At 35.8% G+C, this 25,881-nt stretch overlaps 1 protein-coding gene across 1 annotated transcript in view; it reads right to left on the minus strand.

The window, feature by feature from the left end:
• Positions 1-612: 612 nt before the first annotated feature.
• Srp54k (signal recognition particle 54k) overlaps positions 613-25,881 on the minus strand; it is a 197,087-nt gene continuing 171,818 nt past the window's right edge. The window contains exons 13-14 of the mRNA XM_090399586.1: positions 14,064-14,280; positions 613-1,697 (exon numbers count right to left, since the gene is read on the minus strand). Coding sequence (XP_090255712.1) covers positions 1,559-1,697; positions 14,064-14,280 — 356 coding nt within the window. The 3' untranslated portion in view covers positions 613-1,558. The remainder of the gene's footprint in view (positions 1,698-14,063; positions 14,281-25,881) is intronic.

The following is a 25,881-nucleotide window of genomic DNA, read 5'->3' on the forward strand; positions in this document are numbered from 1 at the left end:
TTTGTGAAGCCAAAGAAACTATTATTTTCCAATTCAAATAGAAGTGAGATAGGTAAAGGCTTTGTTGCTATAATATTTAAGAAGCCTGTCTGATGAGTCAGTTTCTTTAACATGCTTTTCAAAATAGTGATCATGATTCTAGTTGCTTTCTCATAGGCTCTTTCATATGGAAAATGAATTCAGTGACTGAAGTGTTTTGAGTAATGCAAATAAAAGGGTAACTGTTTTTCTTATTCAGTGATTAAAATGATTAGCTGTTTAAATATATGATGCTGTTTTACAGGCAGAAGTTTCAGTTTTATATTAATCCTCAGTGATTGTGTGATTATGAAAGAATGGCTGATGGTGGAATCAAGAAACACTGCCAGATTATGTTGTTTGTAAAACTGACAGTATACAAAAACTTGTTTTTTTAATGAAGATGTGCAATTCTGTCTGCTTATGTAAAAGACATAAGCAGACAGAATGGCATGATTTAAATAATGGTCTTTTTTTTTTTCTTCCCTTCTCACAACAGAGAATGATTTTAGAAAAGAAACAGAATTTATATGCACGAAGTGGTTTTTAAATAATTCACTGTACCTTTTGGTGCTAAAGAATAAGAGTCAATACTGTAAAAAAAAGCATACTTTAATATTGCAAATATGAATATATGCATAAATATATGCACATTTCTCAATTGAATATTACCTAGTAAGGACTACCTAACAAAATGAATATGGGCTTTTATGGTTTGCAGAATTCTTAAAGAGGTTAAGTATAAAACAAAGGTTGGTGTTAGGAAACTAAGATATTATGTACATTTTATTTAGATGTAATAACCTTACACCAATTAGCCACTGCCATCATGTACAGCTTTTTTTTTTAATATATATATATATATATACCTAATAAAACACTGTACAAAAGCAGAATGAATCTGCACATTGTTATAAAACTAATGATAACACCAAGTTCCTCCTTCATTATAGCAGTTTTTAGAACTTTCGATGAACATTTACAGCGTCTTAAATATATACCTGTCCTTATTACAAAGTATTTGCACACCTTTCTTTTTACTCCTTCTCTCTCTCTCTCACTTTTTTTTTTTAAATATAATTTACAAGACAATATCCTTTACAAATTCAACCAAGATGCCTGTAAGTGAACTGCTTACAATCAACGGGATACAGTTTCTGTCCTAGATGTAGGAATAAGCATTAAAAAAATTACTATAAAAAAGTGCCTTCAGATTGTACCACCTGTGGAAGTAAAAACAAATGTCTACTTCTGACTCCTGAAAAACTGTTATCTTGAAGTCTGTTATAAAATCAAACTTTGCAATTTATAGTCAGTTTTTTAAACTAAATAGTTTTAGAGATACCTGTAACCAAGAAGGTGATGTTCCCATTCAATGAGAGACAATATTCACAAAAATGAAATGTTATAAGAGTCAGAAATACAGTACTTCTGTCTCATTTTTCCCCGAGAAATCAATAAATTTCGGTTCCTGAATCAAATATCACACAGGAAAGGTCTTCAATCATGATTTACATGGCAGATTTATTCAGTCCCTTTGTCACTTCCCCATACCCATCATATGACTTAAATTGCCAGAAGCAGCACCTTGTAGTTGCCTCATCATGCTTTGGAGACCTGAAATTCCTCCTGCAAGTGAAGATAAGTGAAAATTAGAAACACACAAGTAGAATATTGAGCTAACATACAGCATTTAATTTTTCTCTGTATTGATTTATAACACAAAAGCAATAGAAACTTGCAATTCACCTTCTGAAAGTTAAGCAGGTGATAAATATTAAAATTTCCAAGAATTTTTCTTTCAGTGTTATATCATTAAAAAAATAATAAGAAAACCATGAAATTAATAAACAGCCAACCTGTGTCTCTGAGCATTATAGCATTATTATGTTCCCTACAGTTTTTTTTTTTTTTTTTTTAACTAGAAAGCCTGTGGGAGCAAGGTACTTAATTGTAAGGTACTCGCTGTATTTGAACAACTTAATTCATTTTCACACATGACATGCAGTTTAATTTATGATGTTTATAAAAGAAGTATAAACACTGTGAAACTAGAGAGAAAGGTTGGTGTGAAGACTATAAAAGAACCTGCTATTTTCTCATTAAGTTCCAGGATGAACCAAACCACTCTTTTTTTTTTTTTTTTTAAGTTATTTTCATTTCGTTGCTTACAGATGGCAATGTTCGTGTTATAGGACTTTAGGCTTATGATGAGTTGCATCATGATTAAAAAAAAACTCTAATGCCATTTTCTAGTGGATCCTATTTTGAGATTTATTTTTAAACTTCTTCCTAGGATGTATTTAGTTCATTCTCTTATATAAAAATTTCATTGACAACAAAACTATTAATTTATAATTCATACAGCAAAACAAAATGACTGACAAAACAAAGACTTGTACTCTTGTTTGAAATATGAAATATTAGCTTCTTAAAATTAATACAGAATGCTTACAACAATACAAGCATCTGCAATGAAAACTGAGGCTAAAAAAACACAAGTGACAGTTAGAGCTGGCAACTACTGTATTTGAACAACTTAATTCATTTTCACACATGAAATGCAATTTATAAAAAAGTATAACTAAATATAGTTATATTATACTTTGTTAATACTGTTAATAAATGAAATATGAGCATGTGTACTAAAAAAAAAAAAAAAAAAGAGAGAGAGAGAGAGAGAGAGAGAATCCTGATTGTGGAAATGAACATTGTGATGATTCAGTCATCTGATTAATAAAAATACCATATATTTTGTCAGTCATATTTGCACCTAATACCAAAGAAAAATGTATTTTCTCAAATGTTGAATGGTATTTTTCAATGCTACCAAATCATGATTTTTTTTATATATTTATTCCCTTCAAGCTGATTGATAATGAAGGATATCAATTTACATTGATTACCCTCTTTATCAAGCTGATTGATAATGAAGGATATCAATTTACATTGATTACCCTCTTTATTTCTTCTCCCCTTCTCACTTTTTCTTTGGTAGTAGGTACAAATATCCCCCCCCCCACCCCCCCCCCCCCCCACCCCCCCCCCCCCCCACCCCCCCCCCCCCCCACCCCCCCCCCCCCCCACCCCCCCCCCCCCCCACCCCCCCCCCCCCCCACCCCCCCCCCCCCCCACCCCCCCCCCCCCCCACCCCCCCCCCCCCCCACCCCCCCCCCCCCCCACCCCCCCCCCCCCCCACCCCCCCCCCCCCCCACCCCCCCCCCCCCCCACCCCCCCCCCCCCCCACCCCCCCCCCCCCCCACCCCCCCCCCCCCCCACCCCCCCCCCCCCCCACCCCCCCCCCCCCCCACCCCCCCCCCCCCCCACCCCCCCCCCCCCCCACCCCCCCCCCCCCCCACCCCCCCCCCCCCCCACCCCCCCCCCCCCCCACCCCCCCCCCCCCCCACCCCCCCCCCCCCCCACCCCCCCCCCCCCCCACCCCCCCCCCCCCCCACCCCCCCCCCCCCCCACCCCCCCCCCCCCCCACCCCCCCCCCCCCCCACCCCCCCCAAGCAGTTAACATTTTGAATAACTTTGGCAGCATCTGCTATGGCTGTCAATTGCATTTATTCTCAGAATGGTTTGTCTATTTTGAAAGATTAAAATAAAAATATAAAAATTCCCAGGAGGAAGCATTCTGCCATTTCTAAATCAGAGTGTCTGACTCACCTTCAGCTGAAAAGCCTTTATAAAACTTCTTAAGAGTCCTAGATAAGATTCAAACCAAGGTCTTTCCAACCAAAGAGAATCATCAATACTGACTGATGAGCCACAAAGAACTGCTAGACTGGCATATACTCAACCTAAGTTCTTGGCATATGTGCACTATTTCCATAGCTACAGCATCTCTAATTTTGTTTGTTCCACATAAGTGTAGGAACTTTTCTGGTTAATAAACCAAGAAGTTGGTTTACTAGTGAGGATGGATATATGCTTATATCCTTATGAAGAGTGTATAAAGCATATTACATATATAATTTGATGTTTTATACTGCACTGAGGTATAAAAATGAAATATATTAGTTTTTGTTTTAATCCTTTACACAAGTGTAGGCAAACAAAGTTTGCACCTGAAGTAGTTCAGGACTGAGGCAACTTGTAGCAAAGGTGGACCTAGCTCTCATCCTTTACTTTCATTAACTTACTCCAAATCCAGAGTAAATTAATAATAAGGTGGTACACCTTTTGGCAACTCGTATAAGTAAATATGACCTCTCCATTGCCTCTGCCTTAATATCACCACTTCTGGGTCTGCCTCCCACTGACGAGACCTCAATAAAGGTCAAAACCAGTCTGGGTAGTGGCCTTTCCCTTAATGCATAGCATTATACATGTCTGCAAGGAGATGTGCTTTGCATTAAGGGAGATTATGTTGAAAAATAAAAATAATTTTAAAATTATAAATTCCTTTTTTTCATTGTTAGGCTGAGAACTTTTCAGACCAATTAAGACTAATTTACCATTACTATACATTATCTCACAATCATAGACATTTTGCATACAATCTTTACATACTTTCAATAATACAACTACTTACAAGTTCATTTTAGCAGAATCTCTGACACCATCTTATTGTTCATATGAAAATCTTCTTATCTTTCTCTTTGCTTAGTGTCTTGCTCCTGTTTTCCCATTACTTTCTTTGTTTGAGAAGTCAACTATGTCTTTCTTTATTTGATCCTTGACATAGTTTGATATGCAGCTCCTTCCTTCCACAATGATTCAACACATTTCTCACGTGGCAGTGATCCAGGTAGACTGCTCGAAGCTTGCGATGCTTCTCTTTCACTTCCGACAGCGATTCTTGGCATTACAGTGACTTAGGTAAGAGAAGACCTAAGAAGACCTCCATTGTGCGCATGTCTCTCAAAATTGGTCACGTGTTACTTTTAGACATGCTGGCATCATTCTTCACGCATCTTTGGAACTCTTTGTTCATGGCTACTATGGTCACATATTGACCCCTGGACTTGACGGCGTCATTCTTCGTGGGTCTCTGGAAATTTCCATCCATGGCAATTCTCAGAATTTTCTCACTAATCTTAGCATTAACTCACTGGCTCAACTTGATGATGTCATACACCACATTAATGTAAAAAAGGCTGAATACAATACTTTTACATAAAGGATTATTTAACAATTTTCTGATTACATTCTCCTGTATAACAAAACATGTAAAACCGAACATGATAAGTTACAAAGTCACTTTATCATGAAGATTTTACATCAACTTCCAACCAACAATTTTCCTCCAAATCAATCTGCTATCTGTCAAGACTCCAATATTATCAGATCTTATATTTCTGTTTTCTAAGGTACTTTTTACTCTATCAATCCATCTCTGTCTTGGTCTTTCTCTGGGTTGCTAACATAGCAAAAAAAAAAAAAAAAAAACACTTGTTTTGCTAATCTTTCCTCTCCTATTCTGTTTAAGTGATCCTACCACCTGAGATTAGCTCTACTAACATATTCCTGAATATTAACAATAGCAAGTTCTTTCCTAATATCCTCATTTTTAATGTGATATTGCCATTGATGCCATCTGTTTACTGCCCTAATCTTTCTCAGAACTCTTCTCAAGTTTTATTTCTAACCCAGCTCTCAGATCCATAAGTTAAAATTGGTTTAAACACAGTCTTGTATGTATAGTTTAGTGTTTTAACTAATTTCTCTTGTTCCATATAAATTTATTCAGTTGACTTCCTACCATACCAGTTTTGCTTATTCTATTATTGATTTACATATTTAATTTGCCATCTTCACTAAAAACTGCACCCAAATAGCTGAAATATTTTATTTTATAGGTTCTCCACTCAGGATACAGTTGATGTTTCTAATGTTTCTGACTATTTTCATTGCTGATTTTCATACCAAATTTATTATAGCAGCTATTCAATTTAGTCAGGGAATCTTGCAGACTTGTACTTGATTTATTTAGAAGTATAACATCATCTACATCAAGTAAAGAGCTGAGATTAACATTACCAATTTTGGTATATGGTTTAATATCACTTTCCTTCATAATGTGACCCATATAGTGAAGATAATGTGCTCCCTTGTGACACACCTACTTTAACATCAAACGATCATCTTGTATCTCCTTCAATTCCAACTGCTGATTTACAGTTGAAATAGACACTCTGTATTGCTTTATATAATGTCCCATTTAAACCATATAAATGTAGTGTTTTGAACAGCTTTCCCATTGGCACCTTGTCCTTCTCATATGCCTTTTCCAGATCTATGAAACTTAAATACAGATCCTTGTGATATTCCCAACACTTCTCAACTATTTGTCTTAAAGTGAAAATCTGATCCTGACAACCTCTATTTGTCCTGAATCCAGCTTATTCTTCTTCCAACTTCCCTTATACAACTTTTTCTTACTGTTTCTCAAGTATACTTGCATAAATCTTACCAGGAAAACTAAAGATTCTGTTTAATTTTCCTTTTTACAGATGGGAACTATAAAAAGGAAAAGCAAATGTTTTCAAAGCTATGGAGAAAACAAAGAAACCCTTAGAGTTACAGTGGTGGTTAGGGCCTCACATTAGAAGGGACTTTGCCTTGGTATAGATAACCTAAAATTTACATCTTAATGTCACATCCATCCATCTATTCACTAGGCATCCACAGATGCCATATGGTCACTCCAATGCTCGGTGCTGCATTGGAGTGACGATATCGCTGCCACACCAGGCCTCGCCATGTAATTCTGTTGTATGCTTTTCTGGAGGCGTCAACTCTCTGAAGATCAGTCACTCCCCACACCATCCATCCATCTCATTGAGAGTCTACCCCTTTCTCTTTTTTTTGGAACTTTACAAGGATTGTTTGAAAAGTTTGGTAAAAAAATCACCTTTATTTCTCAACATAGTCTCCATCAAAGTCTACACATTTGGTCCAGCGAGTTTCCAATTTTTTCATCCCATCAAAAAAAGGATTTGTCAAATTGTGCAAAATAGTCATTGACAGCCTTGATGACATCCTTGTTCGAAAAAAAATTTTTTCCACCAAGCCAAATTTTTAAGTTTGAGAACAAGAAGTCAAGTCCAGAGAATACAGTGGATGTGGAACCAATTTGAACCTCAATTTGTGCAATTTTGCCATTGCAATGGCCGATGTGTGGAATGGTGCATTGTCTTGATGAAAGAGCACTTTTTTGTGCACTGATCTTGGCCATTTTGTCTTCAGTTCTTCTTTTAAACAAAAACCAACAGTCCAACAATGATGCATAATGGACTCCTGTTATTGTCTTACCCTTTTCCAAATAGTCTATCATGATAATTTCTTGGGAATCCCAAAAAACAGTGGCCATCACTTTTTTTTTTTTTTTTTGAGCTCTTTCACTGGACATTGTCCACTGTTTTGACTGCTGCTTGGACTCAGGTGTGTGTAGTGGTGGATCCAAGTTTCATCTACAGTCACAAATTGATGCAAAAAAAAATACTGCAAATTGCAATTAAACATGCCAAACACTGCGTTGAAATGTCTTTTCACATGTGCTTTTGATCGACAGTCAACAATCGCGGCACCCATCATGCACACAGCTTTTTCATGTGCAATTTTTTGTGCAGGATATTATACACCCATTCAGTTAAGATGCCTACAATCTCAGCAATCACACACACTATCATGTGGCAGTCTTCCATAATGATACCATGGATTTTGTGATTTTGTCAATCAGGTGTCTGGAATATGCTTCATCTTCGGTGGCCTTACAACCATATTTAAACTCATTTATTCAAAAAGAAATAGTCTTTAATGCTGGTGCAGATCCCCACGAACCATCTAACTTGGCTTTGATCTGTGTGGTCATACACTTCTTCAAATAAATGTGTTTTATCACTGCATGAAACTCACTTTTCTCCATTTTAATGTAAAATGCAAACATGATCATTTTAAATGTTTGCCAAACGAGAACTATGTGTCGCACATGGCTAAAATTTTTCCAGGCGTCGTGAAAAAGATGATACATGCCGACACTAGTATGAACAAACAAATTGTATCACCGTCTATTGAAAATTTACCAAACTTTTCAAGCAACCCTCGTACCTTCTATTGCTGTTCTGAGAAGTCCTCCTTCCATCCTTTCAGTGTGTCCAAAATATTTTAACTTTCTTCTGTCAGTATCCTTAAGGAACCTTGAAGTTCTACTGATCTTTTCTAACACACATTCAAAAGCAGCTATACTTTTCTTATCTGACTTCTTCAGGTTCCAAGTTTCACATCCATAAGTCGCTGTTGGAAAAACAAATGCATCCAAAATCCTCAACTTTGTTCCCATGGAAATAGATCCATCCTTGCAGATTTTAGACAAGTCTCTGACTGTTGTTTTTGCCATTCATAATCTTCTTCTGACATCTTCTGAACAGCAATTCTTCACATTAATAATGAATCCCAGGTACTTAAACTTGCTGACTTCCTCAATTCTTTCTCTATTAAGGAACACTTGTTTCTCAAGAGCTTCCCTGTTTGTATTTCATTTGAGAACCATGATCTTTGTCTTGCTAGGATTCAGTTGTAGTCCTCTGTTATTACTGATCTTGTTAACTTTATCAAGAATTTGTCCTAGTTCTTCCTTGTCAATACAGAGGAGTATGGTATACCTCAGATTACTGATCAATCTACCATCTATCCTAATTCCTGTCTTGAGCTCATCCAATGCTTCATGCACGATGTCCTCAGCATATATATATATATATATATATATATATATACATACACACACTAAACAAGCGAGGAAAAAGCAAACGTTCTTGCCTAATTCCCCTTCCAACCTGAAACCAATCAGTTAATCCAACACCTGTTCTTACTGTGGCTTCTTGCTCCCTGTACAAGTTGGCTATCAACCCGTTGTGTGTTAAGGAAAACTCATCTTTTCATTACTTCCCATAGTTTCACATGCTCAATAGCTTTAGAGTAGTCTAGGAAACATTACCAGAGGGAGTCTAAATTCTTTATATTTTTCAATGATCTGTCTAAGGCAAAGGATCTAATCTCTGATGCCTTTACCTTTCCTAAAACCTGCTTGTTCCTCAAGCATCGCTGCCTCAACTTTGACCTCAGTCCTATTTAGCATAATCTCATCTCATCTTCCTTTCCGTCTTTTACCTTGAGGTGTTGAGGATTTGTTAATCATCAGACCTCAAACCGTTCACAGGATAAAGTGGTCAGTCCTATGCCCTGGTGTATCCTATGTCCGTAATGTTGAGTTCTCAAGGCCAGTTTGCCTGCTCTGTGGGATGAAAAACCCCAGGATGAACTGGGGAAAAATCCCTACTGTCCACACCCAAGACTGGCTAACTTGGCTATGGCTGAGGAAGATCCTTCAGCTCCTCATGTCTCCGACAGGAATAGAACCTAGGACACTCCTTCCCCAGGCATATGGTTGCGAAGCACACAACCACTAGGCTAACTGACAGACTTTTAGTCTTCAATCTTCAATAAAATTTTTCTTGCATGAGATATTAAACTAATAGTTCTATAGTTCTTGCAAGCTTTCTTATCTCCCTTCTTATGTAGTGGTATGAAACCGACTTCTTTCAGTTTCTAGGTCATGATCCTGTCTCCCATATCCTTGAAATCAATCTATGAAACACTCTTATCCCTCCATCCCCTGTGGACTTGACTCTGCTGGGATTCCATCTGCACCTGGGGCCTTATTGCTGTTAAGCTGCTTAACTGCTTTTTCAACTACATGCCTAAGTGAAGGAGGTTCCAAATCGAAATTTTCCTGGTGATGAGGCTCCACCAAATTTTCTTTATACACTCTATTGTAGTTCCTCACAGTATTTTTTCCATCTGTTTTTGATTTCCAATTTTTCTGTTAGTAATGCTCCATTCCAGTCTTTGATAACCTAAAATTTACTCAGTAAAGGGCCCTTAAAAATTATATCTTAATGTCACAACAACCTTAAATCTTGCCTGGTGATGGGGGTATACTGGTGTCCAAAACCTAATGAACGAACACTATTTCTGAAGACTACAACCACAAATTCAAATGAATCAGCTTGTGGCAATTTGTATAACTAATGATTTCAAGCAGAAAGCAGGCACACATTCAAATTGTGTGCAAAGGGGTCAGCACCTAACAGGATAAAAGGCACTCAGCGAATTGTTGAAGAAAGCTCTTTTAATGAAGGAATAAAGTTGCAAACTTGGATGTCTTGTAATGTCTCATCATCTAGATGATTTCATGCAGGAAAAAATTTTTGGAAAGCTTGAAGAAGGTTCCAATATTGCCAAAGAGTTTGGAATCTCACATAGTATTGTATCCAGACTCTGAGTAGCATTTCAAACCAATGGAATGTGTTTCAGGCATTTCAGGTCATAAAAATCACATAAAAATCTGGCCTCATGCTCCATGGTAGAGTGAGAGTGAGGCCAGATTTTTAACAGCAAAACATAACGCACCACAATAGGTCAACTTGCAAGTTGGCTCCATTAAAGCACATGTACGTGGATGTCTGCAACAAGTAGGCCTATACACCCAAAGACCTATAGTCTGTGTAACTTTATCTGCAGCTTATCACAAAGCACGTTTTCAGTGGTGTTGTATACATAAAAATTGAACAAGAAACCAATGGGCTAATGTATTCTTTATAAATGAGAGTCATTTTAGTCTTTCCTCCAATTCTAGACACTTGATCTGGTGTGAAAGTGGTACTGTTTACCATCACAAGAATGTTCTTGAAAGGGATAGATACAGCAGTGCTGGGGTCATGGTGTGGGGAGACATTATGCTTAATGAATGCACCAAGCTACAAGTGCTGGAAAAAGGGACTATGACGGGCGAACGATATTGCAACGAAGTTCTTCAATGTCATGTTCAATTGTTACATGGTGCTGTAGGTGAAGTATTCATTTTTATGGATGACAGTAGCATACCACATCATACACGAACAGTGGAGATACTTCTGGAGACTGAGAATATTAATCAAATTGAGTAGCCAGCATGCTTCCCAGATCTCAATCCCCATGCACATGTTTGGGACACAATAGGTAGATACATTGCTGCTCAAAATTTTTCTCCAGAAAACAAACAAGGCCTTATCCTTGCCCTGAAGGATGAGTGCACCAGTTCACCTCAAGAACTCCTGAATCACTTGGTGCTAAGCATGGTATGACATTGAGAGAGAGCTGCATCGCAGTTTGGGTGGGCATATTTTGTACTGAAATGTTTCTCTGCATGCACTGTACATTAATTCCTTAACTACAGTGGTATCTTGCTAATCCGAACAAATAAAAACCATGCTCGTTCGGATTAGTGAATTTCCCCCAAGAGACAACAACAACTAGCGTTTAAGACAAAAATAATCAGATTCTAATGGCACATCAATTTACTTCCATAAATAAATGAAGTAACTGATAGAAAAAAAAGCTACTGTACTGTAATGTAAAACTTAAAAAAAAATACAGTACACAACTTTATTTTAGTAAAAAATTTAGTTTGTATGTACTATTTTGTTGAGGATTCTGATTTAATAAAATTGCATAGTTCAGCACATAACTTAATTTGCATAAAAAATATCACTTTCTTGTACACAACACAAGAAAAAGGTTTTTTTATTTCTTTATAGAAAAAAGTCACTGATTTTCTTTTGCTTCTTAGACACTAAACTTTTTTCGAATCCTTCTTTTCGGAGCTGCATTAGCAATAAAATTTTGTGGAATGGCGTATCATTCTGCTTAGCCCATTCTATACACATATTAAAACTGTCAACTGTCTCTTCGTGTTTTATTTTTTTCGAGTTATCATCATCATCATTATCTTCTAATTCATTTTGTAGCATCATATTTATAATTTCAGCATCTGATCTGATTTCGAATTTACTTTCGGTTCTACCTGTAATCTACAGTATAACCGTACAATCGGCAGTATGAAAAAAATACTGTACTTTGATAATAACAAAATAGATAATAATAGTTAAAATAATAATAATATGTAATAAATAAAACTTTTTTTCTTTCAAACTGCAATTTGGATTACTGGAGGGTTCGGACTAAAGAGGTTCGGATTATTGGGATATCACTGTATGTCCTTAGGAAATTTGTAACTATTGCCAAAAACATCTTGCAATTTAATTTTTTTAAATTGAATTAATTATAAATTAATTTAAATTTCTTACAAAATTTTAAACACATTTTTTGTGAAATACAATTTATTAGTATGCTGGCAATAAATTTATGTTCACATTTGACTGTAGTCATGAAAGCTTTTTTAATATACAAGTAAAAATGTAGTTTGCCCTTAGCTTTGTGGACAGCAGTATACTTCAGTTTTACATTCACTTCATAATGTATATTTCCAGGATAGTCTCTTCCTCTGAAGCAGCATATTTTTAAAGTTAAGTTTATCTACATAAGAATGATTAAACCCTAAAACTTATGATATAGTAATTAATATTATTTTTTATGCAATTTGATATGAGAAGCAATATGTATACAAAAGTCTAAATTTCAGTGAAATATTATGCAGAGTGATACAAAGCATATAAGTTACAATGCAGCAATTAAAAAGGATATATAGAAAAATGGATTTGATGCAATATTAAATCAAGGTGTAACATGAGTATCTCCACTGTAGTGCCCACATTATGAAGGAAAATTATTTTAAACCTAGTGCTAATAAAGAAAGTATTAAGTTCAGTTCTTTACTCTTAAATATATCTGTATGTCTTCAAGAATCTGTAGCCAAATTATATAACCACTGCCATATCTAGAAAATCAGCATTATTAAAACAAAAAAACTTTGAAAAAAGGCAGAAAGGGCAATCCAGTCTGGTTGGAAATGTGAATAGTGTACCCACTCTCCAATCAACTGGTTATGGGGTCAAATCCCAACTGTGGGCATGGATGCTGCTGATGAATATATTAAGATAATAGATGAAGGTTATTACCCAGTGTGTGAGAATGCATACTGGAGGCTTGAAGTTTATGTCTGGTCTGATTGACATGAATAAACATGCATTTTATTACCAAAAAGTTAACACATTTAACTGTTTAGGAAGCATGATATTTAATAAAAATGGAAAATCAGATACCCCACAAATTAAAAATAAAAAATGAATTGAACTTAAAGTTAAGATGTAAATAATAGAGTTTGTAAATTGGTTACTTAACCATTTGTTTCTTTTTGTATGTTGCAAGCAAGATGTTTTGAATTGCTGTTTTATTTTTGACTACTGAAGTCATGCATAGATATCAAATAAATTTATTTATCAGACATTAGCACTTAATTATATTTTTGTCTGAACTGTCAGATTTTGAATTGCTTGTGCTGGTTTCTATCCAGGCAAATACAGGAGTGAATTGAATACCAGTCAAACAGAGAAGCAGAAGTCACCACAGTAAGCATTGTGTGAATAATTAAATGAATTTAACCCAATGCATACTGAAGATATTATTATGTTTGTTTCAAAACTTTCCTGCACTGTAAAATGGAACTTTATCACAGCTTTAAGCACAATCCGAGTAATGGCAGCACATAATAGTGGTTTGGAATGGAAGTTGTCTACTGTAATTCTAAAAACCATTTGATACAAGACTGGAGTCCAAAATATGAGAGCGCAGAGGAAAATTAACAGAGCAAACACTTATGGTGGAACCATATTAAAAATGAAAATATCAGAAAAATACTAAACTGTTCAAAAATGTAAGCAGGTATGATCACTCAGAAGATGAACAATTATTAAAACAGGAAGGAAAATGACTAAGAGAGAGAGACTAAGATGTAGATTGGTTGACACAAACACAGAAAAGTACAAATTGATTGAACCACTGATATAACTAATAACAGGTGTCAATGTGGAAGAAAAGAGTTAACAGATAATTAGCTATGATGTAAAAAAATGATAAACAAATTGATTAATGCTGGTGTCTAAACATAGTCAACCATAAATAGAAAAGTCATCACAGAAGCTTCATTTTATGAAATTTAATCTTTTCTGAAGTTTGATAATAAAGAAATCAGAAGCACATCATTAATTACGAACGAGGTTATGATTTATGATGTTATATTTATGAACCATATATTTAGTTACTCTTTATGACATCTCATAATAATTATGTATTCCACTAATTCCTCACCTTTGAAGAGACCCTTAATACCTCCCATCTTCTTTACCATTGCAGCAAATTTTGTGTACTGAGAAAGCAGTTCTTGAACCTCTCTTGTGGTTACTCCAGATCCTCTTGCTACCCTTGTTATTCTACCTGGTTGTCTAGAAAATAATTTTGCTCCTTCTCTGTGATCGAGTTCTATGTGGAGAAGAGAAATAAAACAAAATCTCTTTAATATATTGAAGGTAAAAATGAGAGATACTTTAGGTCTACAAAATTATATGCACTTTATTAATGATGGATATATCCACAGTAAGCTTCAGTTGGTCAAGATTGGCAACATCCTCTGGATGAAATGATCTCAGTTTGAATCCTGTCCAGAATACACAGAATTGTTATAAGGTCTTTTCAACTGAAGATGAGTTAGCCAGTCCTCATATGGAGATGGCACAGTTGTTTTTCCTCTCAGAAACTTTATGGTTTTACATTCTACAAATACACAGGAAACAGACAAAACAGTGGCAGAAACAACAGACTATGTACATATTATGACTTTAATTAAGATCTGTATGAAGGCAAGTTCAGCCATGATGACATGCCATTAAACCTAACACAAAGACATAGGATATTCAAGTAAACTTTTATTTAGATACACCAATTTCACAAATTCTGCATACTACTTCATTCAGGATTAAAAAAAACAAACAAATATATAAAATAGATGTTATACAAGTCAACTAAGTAATTTTACATAATTCAACAGGGGGATAATCCATTATTAACTACTTCTTCCATAATTAGTATGCTTGGCCACAATGTCAAATGTGTGCCTTTGTTAGAGAGAGGGATATATAAAAGTTCGTAAGCAAAGAGCTCTTTATTTTAGTAAATACTTTTACACACTGACCGAGAGTTCACTTATGAAAAATGCACCTCTCAGGCGTTTCAAGTTCCTTAGTATTGAAAGAGAGTTTTTGCTCTCTTAAGGTTTCTGCCTGGTCTCTGACGAAAACCAACCAGTTTGAAACAGCTGTCAAGCCAGTGAAACCTTAAAAAATGGATAAATTAGAAAGTGAATATATGGACGACTGGGCAGTTTGCATGATTTCTAAGGTGGGCCACGTTAGGGCGACTCGTAAATGTCAGCAGATGTATTCCAGTAAGCTCTCTGGTCAACTTATTTTTTTATGAAACTTTCATACTTTCTGCTTTGAAATAATACTGGATCTAATATCCACTTGATTTTTATAATTTTTGCATCACCGAGCTGAAGCCTTTGGGATCTTTATCAACATTTAAAGGGAAATGAAAAACTTCAGAATGCTTGATGGTATTAGAGGAGCAACAGAAACAACAAATCTGATGCAATGGGGATGAGAGATTTTTAGCCAAAAAGTAAGGAGGAGTAATTGGTAAAACTGAGGTGAGCAGTGCTTGAAAAAGCTTAAATTTGAGATTTTGTTAGAAAGAAGTATGTTTGGTTATGATAAGGACAGGCAAGAACTGAAGGTGTAAATGAATACTAGCCAAAAACTAAGACCATATATATTTTTGATATGAATATAGAAGGCTGTGGAACTTTATCTGCATGTAATCAGTTTAGTTGAAATCACGAGGGACAAGAACTATACAGTAACATATTCCTTACCAACCATACACAAGGAGAATCATGGCTTCCGCAGTATCTCCCATATACTACTACTACTACTACCCAAATTTCCTCCAGACACACCTGGCAGAACAGTGGCAGCAAGATTTTTTGATGGTTGACCTAGAAGCCCCCCAAACTAATGGTAACATTGTAATGTTACCATTAGTTTGTTCCAATATACTATCTAATGAACAGTAAGTGGCATAGCCATTTTGAAGCTATGCCCTCAAAAGGAAATGTTGGGCCTCTCCATGATGTGGTTATGAAAATATCACTCATACTACATGCTAGAAGAAATGGGAGGAAACGTAACCAGGACTTTTGATATGTAATCTAAATATTTCTGACCACTCTTCAAGATTCCAAAGAACAAAATGATTTGGCATTTCTTTTGAAGAATGTAGGGCAGCACACTTTGACCCTTGCCAATGTTAGTTTACTCCAAGATAGTTTTCTTGTCTGATGGTGTAATGCCTGTTGGCTGGAGGATATATCCAGGACCACTAACAGGTCCACAAATGTGAACATATATGCAGAGGATTCAGCTGCTGCAGCCCAACTAGACTGCACTAAAGTAGACTTCATTAAAGTTTGGCATAAAGTGGTGTCCTGAACATCAGTTCCATCCATTAGATTTAGATTTGATTATAGCGTCAGAGGGCATTTCAGTTAAAGACGTAACTATTCTGCCTCCAGTTCATGACAGTGATCATGCGGTACTCACTTGGGAAGTGACTAAGTTTATGAATGTTCCATTCAGAAAAGGTTACATGCTAAACTACAAAGCAGGAAATTATGACCAACTCAGGAGTATACTGAGTTCAGTGGAATGGAATCGGTCGCTGGATGGAAAGAATATCGACAGTGCATGGAAAGCATTTAAACAATACTTAAATGATGCGATATTAGAATGTGTTCCGAGAGTTTGAAGAATAAATAGAGTAGGAGTCAAATGGATGTGTAATTATTAAGCAAGAGATTCGTAAGAAAAGGACGATGTGGAAGGAATCCCGTTTGCATAAGGATGACGTCCATTATGAACGTTATAAGCAGCAGGTTAGAATAGTCACAACTGTTGTACAGAAAGCAAATTCTGATTATGAAAAGAAACTGGGTCTGCGTGCTAAAGACAACCCACAAGAATTCTATCGATATGCTGCAAGTAAAAGAAAGAATGAATATGAAAGAATAACTCTTCTATATCCACATGCCACGAGGGTTACAGATGCAGAAGAGGTTGTTCAGTTAATGAGTGTCCATTTCGTTAAAAGCTATCAACCTGATGAATGCAACATTGAGCTCACTGTTACCTCTTCACTAGATGAAGAAACACAGGTGTGTGAGGTTGAGGTATTAGAGCTGTTGCACAAACTGAATAACAATTCATTAATAGGGACTGATGGAATATCAACACATGTGCTAAAAGAGTGTTCAGCTGAACTGGCCATTCCTTTGACCAGGATGTTTAATAGGAGTCTCAGAACAGGGAAGATTCCACAGGAATGGAAGGAATGTATGGTAATTCCATTGCACAAGGGTGGTGCAAAGACCGATGTATCCAACTATTGACCAATTGGTATCTCAGGATTAGTGGTGAAGATTTTGGAAATATTGGTTACGGCCTGCATTCAGAAATGGGTTGACAGTGAATATCTACTTTGCAATGAACATGGGTTTACTAAGGGAAGGTCATGTTTTAGCAACTTGCTCACATTCTATAACAATGTTACCATTGAACTAGACAAGGGGAATGAATACACGATGATACTTTTGGATTTTGCTAAGGCTTTTGACAGAATACAGCATGGCAGACTGCTGCATAAATTGGAGAAAATGGGTTTGGGTTATACAATATCAGCATGGATAAGAGGATGGCTGACTGACAGATATCAAAAAGTGGTATACGGGGGATCTGCATCTGCAAGGTTTAAGGTAACAAGTGGTGTACCACAAGGATCAGTGCTTGGTCCACTGTTATTCAATCTGTACATTAATGATATTGGGAAGGATTTGACAAGTGACATATAGTTATTTGCTGATGATGCAAAGATAGGTAAGGTAATCAGGAATGCTGCTGATATGCAGTCTGCAGAATCATTTGAATAGGCTGGAATTGTGGGCATGGGACAATGGGTGTCAGTTCAATGTCAGTAAACATAAAGTGGTGATATTTAATCACTTCGCATGATTAAATATCCGATGTCGTATTATATTGGTGGGATTAGGCTAGAAGAAACTGATGAGGCTAGGGATCTTGGAGTGTTAATAGATAGGAAATTGAAGTTTAGGGGGTCATGTGGCAAACATGGCCAATACAACTCCAAAGATAATTGCAATGCTGAAACGAACGTTCACATGTAAAGAAAAGGATGTTATTTTGCTCCTCTTTACAAGGCTTTGATAAGACCCTCACTTGGACTATTGTGTGCAGGTCTGGTCTCCTGGTTTCCATTGTGATTCTGATATATTGGAGAGAATACAAAGGAGAGTGTTAAAAATTATATCAGAATTGTGGAATGCTGATTATGAAGACAGATTGAGAATTTGTAGACTGCAGACACTAGCAAACAGGAGAAACAGGGGTGATATGATTGAAACTTACAAACTTCTGAAAGAGTCATACAGGATTTCAATTGATAGAATTTTTCGATTTATGGAGGGTGGGGAAAGAATGAGAAAGCATCCTTGGAAGCTGAGAATAAAGGCCGCCAAGAAGGGTGTGAGGGCTAGATTTTTCTCTCAGAGGGTGGTGCGTGATTGGAATGGATTGCCATTGGATGTTGTGAGTGAAAGCAGTGTGAATGAATTCAAGAATAAGTATGATAGCTGGTGTGTGCAATATGTGGCCTCCCTCGATGCGTCTCTGACTCCCTGGAGGTCTCTCTTAATAATAATAATAATATTTTAGACTTTTGAGATTTAGCCAAGTAGACTGCATGAAATCTATTTTCAAAAGAATGTCTTCAGCTCCCACTGTAACATAGCACAAAACATTTTGTACATGTGTATTAAATAAATGTGTATAATAAATCTAAAAATGGACATTTTTTCACTTTCTTTGAAAAGGAACTCCTGGAAGAAAAGAAAACCATCAAACAAGTTATAGAATCAACATATGGCATTATATGTAGTAAAAAAAATAAATAAATAAATAAAAAACTCTTATTTACTACAGCTTAAAATTGATAAGAGAATAAAAAGAACTAACTATACTAATATTTCTGTTGAGTGCTGTGAAAAGAGAGCATTTTTTCCTCGGCGTGAAAAATGATACTCAATGCTTTCGTTTTCATCCCCACAAGTAGTAGTAGTGCACACGCATGAAGCTCATTGTGCTGCACTCAGATATATATATATACTGAAGATAAGCTTCTGGATAACATACATATGTTGCCTAGGAGGTGTATATATTCATAAAAGACAATGATTGGAAGATCATAGAAATCAGCGGTGATCTATGTCAAGCTTTAGTTTAAAATTTTAATTCTTTTAAATGCATTTTTGAGATAAAATTCTAAAAAAGGAAGTCAAGTTTTTCCACCATAACACTCAAGTTTCAATAAATTAACTATTAAATTTCTTTCCAGATTCTTTCATTCAATGCAATGAATTTACTGTTAAAAACTAAGCTATTTCAATCAACAGATTTGAGTCTCTTCATCAAAGTTTTTGTATTCTGGAAAATAAATTTTGTTCATCATTGGGAAGATGTTATTTGGAAACTCATTAGGCATCAGTTATGTAACTCAAAGTATGTTGTTCACCTTATTTGAAAAGGAATTCTTAGAACAGAAAACTATCATCAAACAAATTATAGAATCAAAATAGAATACAGAATTGGTAGAAAAACATTCATTTTGGATATCTTGTACTATTTCTACACAACTCTGAGAAGTGAAGGGAGAAAATTTTGGTGAATAAAAGAAGTAGACTAGACTTGAAATCTCATCCCATCAGCACACGTTTACAGATGCAGCGTGCAAAACTCTCTACCAATTTATTCATTTGTGCATGTTTATATATACAAGCAACACACATTTCTTGTAATGAATCATAAGTTTATTTTAATTTTGGTGTCATAAGGCCTCAACATACTTGAAACTATACTGCAAAAAATAAGAACTATTTTTATGTTGTTTCATGACTAGTGGTGGAAAGCTATTTGAAACTTTTTATTTATATTATTTATTTTTATATGCATTCACAAATGCTTCGGAGGATTTTTATGTTTGAATTGTTATCATCAGTTTTCACTGGGAGAGAGGGAGTGAATGGGTCCATTATTCATTAAGTTTATTAAAAGGATATTACCAGCTTAATGCATTTTTTTTTTTAAATATCACTCCACCAATACATAACAGACCAGAAATTCTAAAGCAAATCACTCCTGCATATGTGTGCATGTGCATGCATGCGTACAGAGGTCAAGAGAAGAGTATTCTGTTGATAGTTTTTTTTTGTTGTTTTGTTTTGTTTGTTTGTTTGTTTTTGAAGAGATGGAAGTTGTAATTACTGGAGAATATACTTTCTGGAGAAGGTTATCCCAGCAGTTTCAGTGAGTCAACAATTCAACTGTATGATAGATGACAGTTCTGCTGAAAAGCATCTATGGAAATATAAATATATACAGAAGAAGAGTATGAGAGAGGTGGTCAAATAGCCAAAATGCTACCTTCAGAACAGAGTACGACCTTGGAAGTCTTAGATGTGCCACCAAAAATGTGTAAGCAGTATTCTAAGGTTGGATGGATATGATTTGTACAGAGTTAGCAACTGGGCCTACAAAAATACTTTTAGAAGGAATGGTACAAGAAAAAAGAAGAAGCAGAAGACAAAGAACAGATTGGATGGGAAATATTAAGGACTGGACCTTTTTGTCTTATGAAGAATGTAAGAGACAAGCACAAAACTGTGCATGGTGGAAGCGCATGGTAGTCAACCTCCTGGAAGGAGAGATGACACCTGACAAGAAAGCAGCTGGGCAGATGAAAAGTAACATCTTGAGTGGAAAAAAGAATGTTAAGTTTTTTGAAGCTGAGTATGCTATAGAAATAATATCTTATGCAAAAAAACAGCTATGAGTAAGAGTCAGTCTGAGAAGAGAGATTAGATTGTGACTAATCTCTTTTTTCACAATAAGATGAGCGCTGTCAAAAGTAAGAGAGAAGAACCAAAGTCTTTTTTTTTTTGGTTAAAAAAATACAAAACTGTTTTGGAAGCATTGAAAGGTGACTAGGAGATCACTGTCCCATTGCAGGATGGTATGGAGATCAGTATTTGGGGCAGTGCAGATCATTCTGAAGATTTATTCTGAAGCTTGGGATAGCTGAACACTACAGTTTGTTGCACAAGTAGGATGAATGGAGTGCTATCATTAGCATAACTGTGAATCAGGTTTGATTCATAATCTCTGTCTCATATATATATATATATATATATATATAAAATGAGGATATGAACTAATGCAGCAGTGCCGAACACCTGCATTAATAGGAAAACCTGAGGAAAGAGCACCTTTTACCATAGCATGCAGTTGGACAAACTAAAAAAAAATGGCAATCCAATTATGAAGGATGGAAGGCAGAGACCATAAGATGGCAATTTACTAAGAAGCTCTTGCTAAACCCTATCAAATGCCTTGGAAACCAAGTGCAACAGCACAAGTCTCTCCAAACCTTTTGATGGTACATGTCCAATAAGATAGGTCTGCTGTGGATCTTGACTGGCAGAATCCATACCGATAGTCAGTGATTAATTGAAAGTTTTTTAGGTGTTTTTGATCAATGACCATATCCATTACTTTAGATAGCACTGATGTCTAAAATGATGTCAGCACTGATGGTGAAAATTGTCTCTCTTTCTCTTTTTTTTTTTTTTTTGAAATTGATGCTTACTTCCATACTATAGCGTAGATGCTAGCTAAGTATAATATACTAGAGAAATGATAAAGAACAGGCATTAATTCGGGTGCATATCTCGAGCACAACTGGTAGAATATCATAAGGACCAGCAGTCTGATAGCATTCAGACTGTTGAAGATTCTTCTGATGATTTTCTGGCATAAGGCCACAGGGGGCACGTGGTGCAATATTTCAGGTAAAGTTGAAGATAATTTATCTTGTCATCTATGCATGAACTGGATGAGAAGAATAATGCCCAGGAGATCAGTTTTAAATCTAGGAAATTCTGCAATTACTACCGTCTGAGTGAGTGAGAGAGAAAGGCAAGAGTACAACTGGATAGAAGTTGTGGTTAACAGCTTTTGGAAGGAATCAGAACGCACGGCTACCAGTGACACGGATGGAGAGTTTCTACATTTAGTCCTCTTGGAGTTGACTTTGCAATGTTAACGACTGTCTTGTGTTTTGTGGTTTTCAACGTAGGCTGTGTATGAACTGGAGTTTTTGTCTCAAGCCAGTTATCCCCCCCCCCCTGCTTTTTTTTACCACCCTCTCGATTCTTCCCTCTTGGAAAACATGGTTTGGATAATTGGGAATTTGGATAAGTGAGAATTTAGACTGGGAAATGAAGCTCTCATCTCGGCATGGATAATATATCATGTGGTCACAACAAGTATCAGTACTGAAGAACAGAAACAGTAGTCTGGTATGGAAAGGAAGTAAAAGTCTCAGAAATCTTCCAACTTGGCAGTGCTCTGCTAAAGGATATGAAGTTGAGAACTGAATGAGGGTGATTAAACCCATATAAGGATATAATCTGAATTACCAAGAAGATAAGTCATCTCAAAAGTATACCTGGAAGAAGAACTAGTTAAAAAAAAGATTCAGAGTGTATGTAGATTGTTAAGGATCATGTTACGAGAAATTGATGAGGCTAGAGATCTTTGAGTTATGGTGAATAGGAAATGAAATTCAAAGGTCACATTGCAAAAATTTCAAATATAACTTAGAGGATAATTAGGATGATGAAATAAACACTGATACAAAAGGGTAAGGGAGTCATTTGCCTCTTTACAAAGCCTGATAAGAACTGCACCTAGTCTACTGCAGTGTTTCTCAACATGGGCCGTATGCCCCACAGGGGGAAAATTTGAATATTTTGGGGGGCAATTTGAAAAAGTACATGTACATATTTATACATATTTATATTATACTTTTTCAGAACTTGGCTGACTATTATGCTGGGGGAAGCATCAAAATCTTTAAGATGTTGAGGTGGGGCATGATCCAAGAACGTTGAGAAACACTGGTCTACTGGGTTCAGTGAGGATAAAGAAGAGTAACATAGATGATATTCGAGTGAGTGAGGAGCGGGTTCTTTACATGGAGAGTGGTTAGTGAGGGGAATGCATTGCCTGAGCATGTCATGAAGGTAGGCGCATTGAATCAGTTTAGGGCATAGTTCTCAGTACTAGGGAACTTGAAGCATCAGAGATGTGTATTTTCCATAAGCGAATTCTCGGTTGGCACGTAAAGTATTTACTAAAATAAAGAGCTAAAGGCTTCAGCTTGCATGGTCTCTTTAACACGCATACCAAAATGATGTATGGCTTTTGATGTGGGATATATTGAGCTTCCCAACACAGATAAAAGAGACCTTCCATTGATATCAGATGTTAATAGTAACAGTAAATGCTTAAAACAAAAAGATATACCAAACAGGTGGAACAATAAAAGTAAATGCCTAAAAGAAAAAGATATACCAAACAGGTGGAACAATACTATCACAATACTCTTGTTCAAAGAGAGCAATAAGAAAAAGATAGAAAATTACTAAGCTTGCTGTCAGAAGTATATAAACTATTTATAAAAGCAATAACAACAGAATCACCAAATTATTAGATGATGGTCAGCCTAATGAATAAGCTGGATTCAGAAAGGAGTTTAACACAATCGACCATCTACAGACACTGAGTTGAGTAAGAGAAAAATGCAGACAATATAACATCTTAGGTTTTTAGAGATAATAAAAAAAGCCTTTTGTTATTACAAAAAAAAAACGCAATTCTAATAGCAATGAAGAACCATCGAGTAAGCCAAAATTATATGCAGCTAATAAACAAAATATCTGAAAAAGAAACCATTAGTATCCTTAATATGAACACAGCAACTCATTCCAAATAAATTAAGGAGTATGCCAAGGAAATACTATTTCACTCAAATTATTCAATGTATTAAGAATATGCCCTGAGGTGAACGAGATTGGAGTGGGAAAGGGATTAATATCAATGCTAAAAAACTAAATCATTTATGATATGCTGATGATATTGTAGTAAGAGTATATAACAACAAAGAACTAGATAGAAGAAATGATGAATGAAGTAAATACAGTATCAAATAAAGTAGGATTATATATGAACAGACTAAAATGATGAAAAATATCAAAGAAAACTAGATAACAGAAGAACAAATAATAATGGACAATAACAAAATAGAGCAAGCACAAGAACATGTATACTTTGAAAGCACTTTCACATTAGATAAAAGAAGCATTTATGAAGAAATGAAAAAATTCCTGTGCAGTAAAATAAAACCAGAATATTGAACCAAACCTTTCAACCAATGTTTCACCCCAGTTATGACACATGGATCAAACACATATCCAATAATCAAACAAATACAGAATGGAGAGAATGAGAAAATTAGGTGTAGAATGAAGAGAGTCATGCTAAACATCAGACTGCAAGATAAGGAATAAAGATATAAAAAAAAGAAACAAAAAGTTTTGGATATAGGAGAAAGAGATTTTAAAATTAAAATGGAGATGAGAAGAATGAAAAGTGACAGATTAAGAAAAATAGATGACCAGACAGAAGATGGAAGGATGACCTAGTGGAGATGGCTGGCAAATGTTGGCATCAGAAAATCTTCAACAGAGATGGAGAAAAATGAGGGGAGAGCTATAGCCAAAAATGTTTATAAAAAGGGCTTAGAAGAAGATAAGCACAAGTGCCTTGCTTGTGATGGAAAGAATCAAACAGAATATAATTTGGACAATGGACTGTGGTAGTAATTTAGGTTATGTCAAAAAAACAAATCAGGTTTTGGATGCCTATAGGCAAGAGTTTGCATAATTGAAAGAGATATGCATTAACTATTGACCTATATATAGAGAACATCTAATATCCATGCCATAACTCAGTATCAATAGTGCATCCCTCTCAGTGTGATATGGCAAGGTGGGATTATGGACAGGATCATCAGGAAGCAATCTAAACACATTACCACAAGGTTTGGCTGTGTACACTATCTAGTAGCCAGCTTGTAGAACTACTGTACCCTTAAAGGGTATCTCTCACATCTGTAAGTTAAAAGGTTTGGGGTGGTGGGAAATAGATACCAAAACCCTTGCTCTGGCGACCAAAACAAAACATCAGCCACACAGTGTCTACTAACACACATGATAGGCAAAATAAAGAAACTGAACCAATTTAGCATTTATTGCTTGAAATTTTTAATGACTTCGCATGAACTCAGTTTCTTTATATTGGCTGTCATTTTTTAAAAAATTATAGTCATTCACACGTGAAATGTAGTTCAACATATACAACTTTCTACCCATTCTATCTATAGTAATGATGTACACTGATACCATAGAAGGAGAGAAAACTGAAAAGACACAAGCAACTTTTTAATGCATAAGAAGGGGATGAACAATAACAATAAAGAAGAAAACTTAGTTCTTGGTATGAAAGAAATAATGAATTGTCATTGCACATATCTTGCTAGACAGAAGAGTGAGAGAATTATTGATGCCAATTCTGAACAAAACAACAACTGTGGAAATATCTACAGAAAATGAATACAGTGGAATGTTATGGATGCAGAGACATTGGTTAATACTCATGTTAATGTTTAATGGAGAAAAAACACATCTAAAAGTAGATATATTTTCTCCATTAAACATCAACATGAAAAGAAACTGAAGTGGAGTGAAGAATGAAGTAGTGAGTCAAGGATCTTTAGGGGTGCTATTGCAAATATGAGAACAGTATTCAATGTTTCAATGAATTTGTGAATTGTATAGAGTTAAAAGTTGTTCAGAAGTAATATCTGTGCAAAAAAACATTTGGTGGTTAGCATTATCTCACTAAGGAGAGAAATTTAATTTGAGAGATTTATTCACCCTGCAAGTGAAAAATGACTGTTCCCTTGTCCCTACACAGTACTAATTTGGCATAGGTTTTA

Source organism: Typopeltis vanoorti, chromosome 10, assembly GCF_054136105.1.
Source record: "Typopeltis vanoorti isolate ZY-2024b chromosome 10, IOZ_Tvanoo_1.0, whole genome shotgun sequence".
Classification (NCBI taxonomy): domain Eukaryota; kingdom Metazoa; phylum Arthropoda; class Arachnida; order Uropygi; family Thelyphonidae; genus Typopeltis; species Typopeltis vanoorti.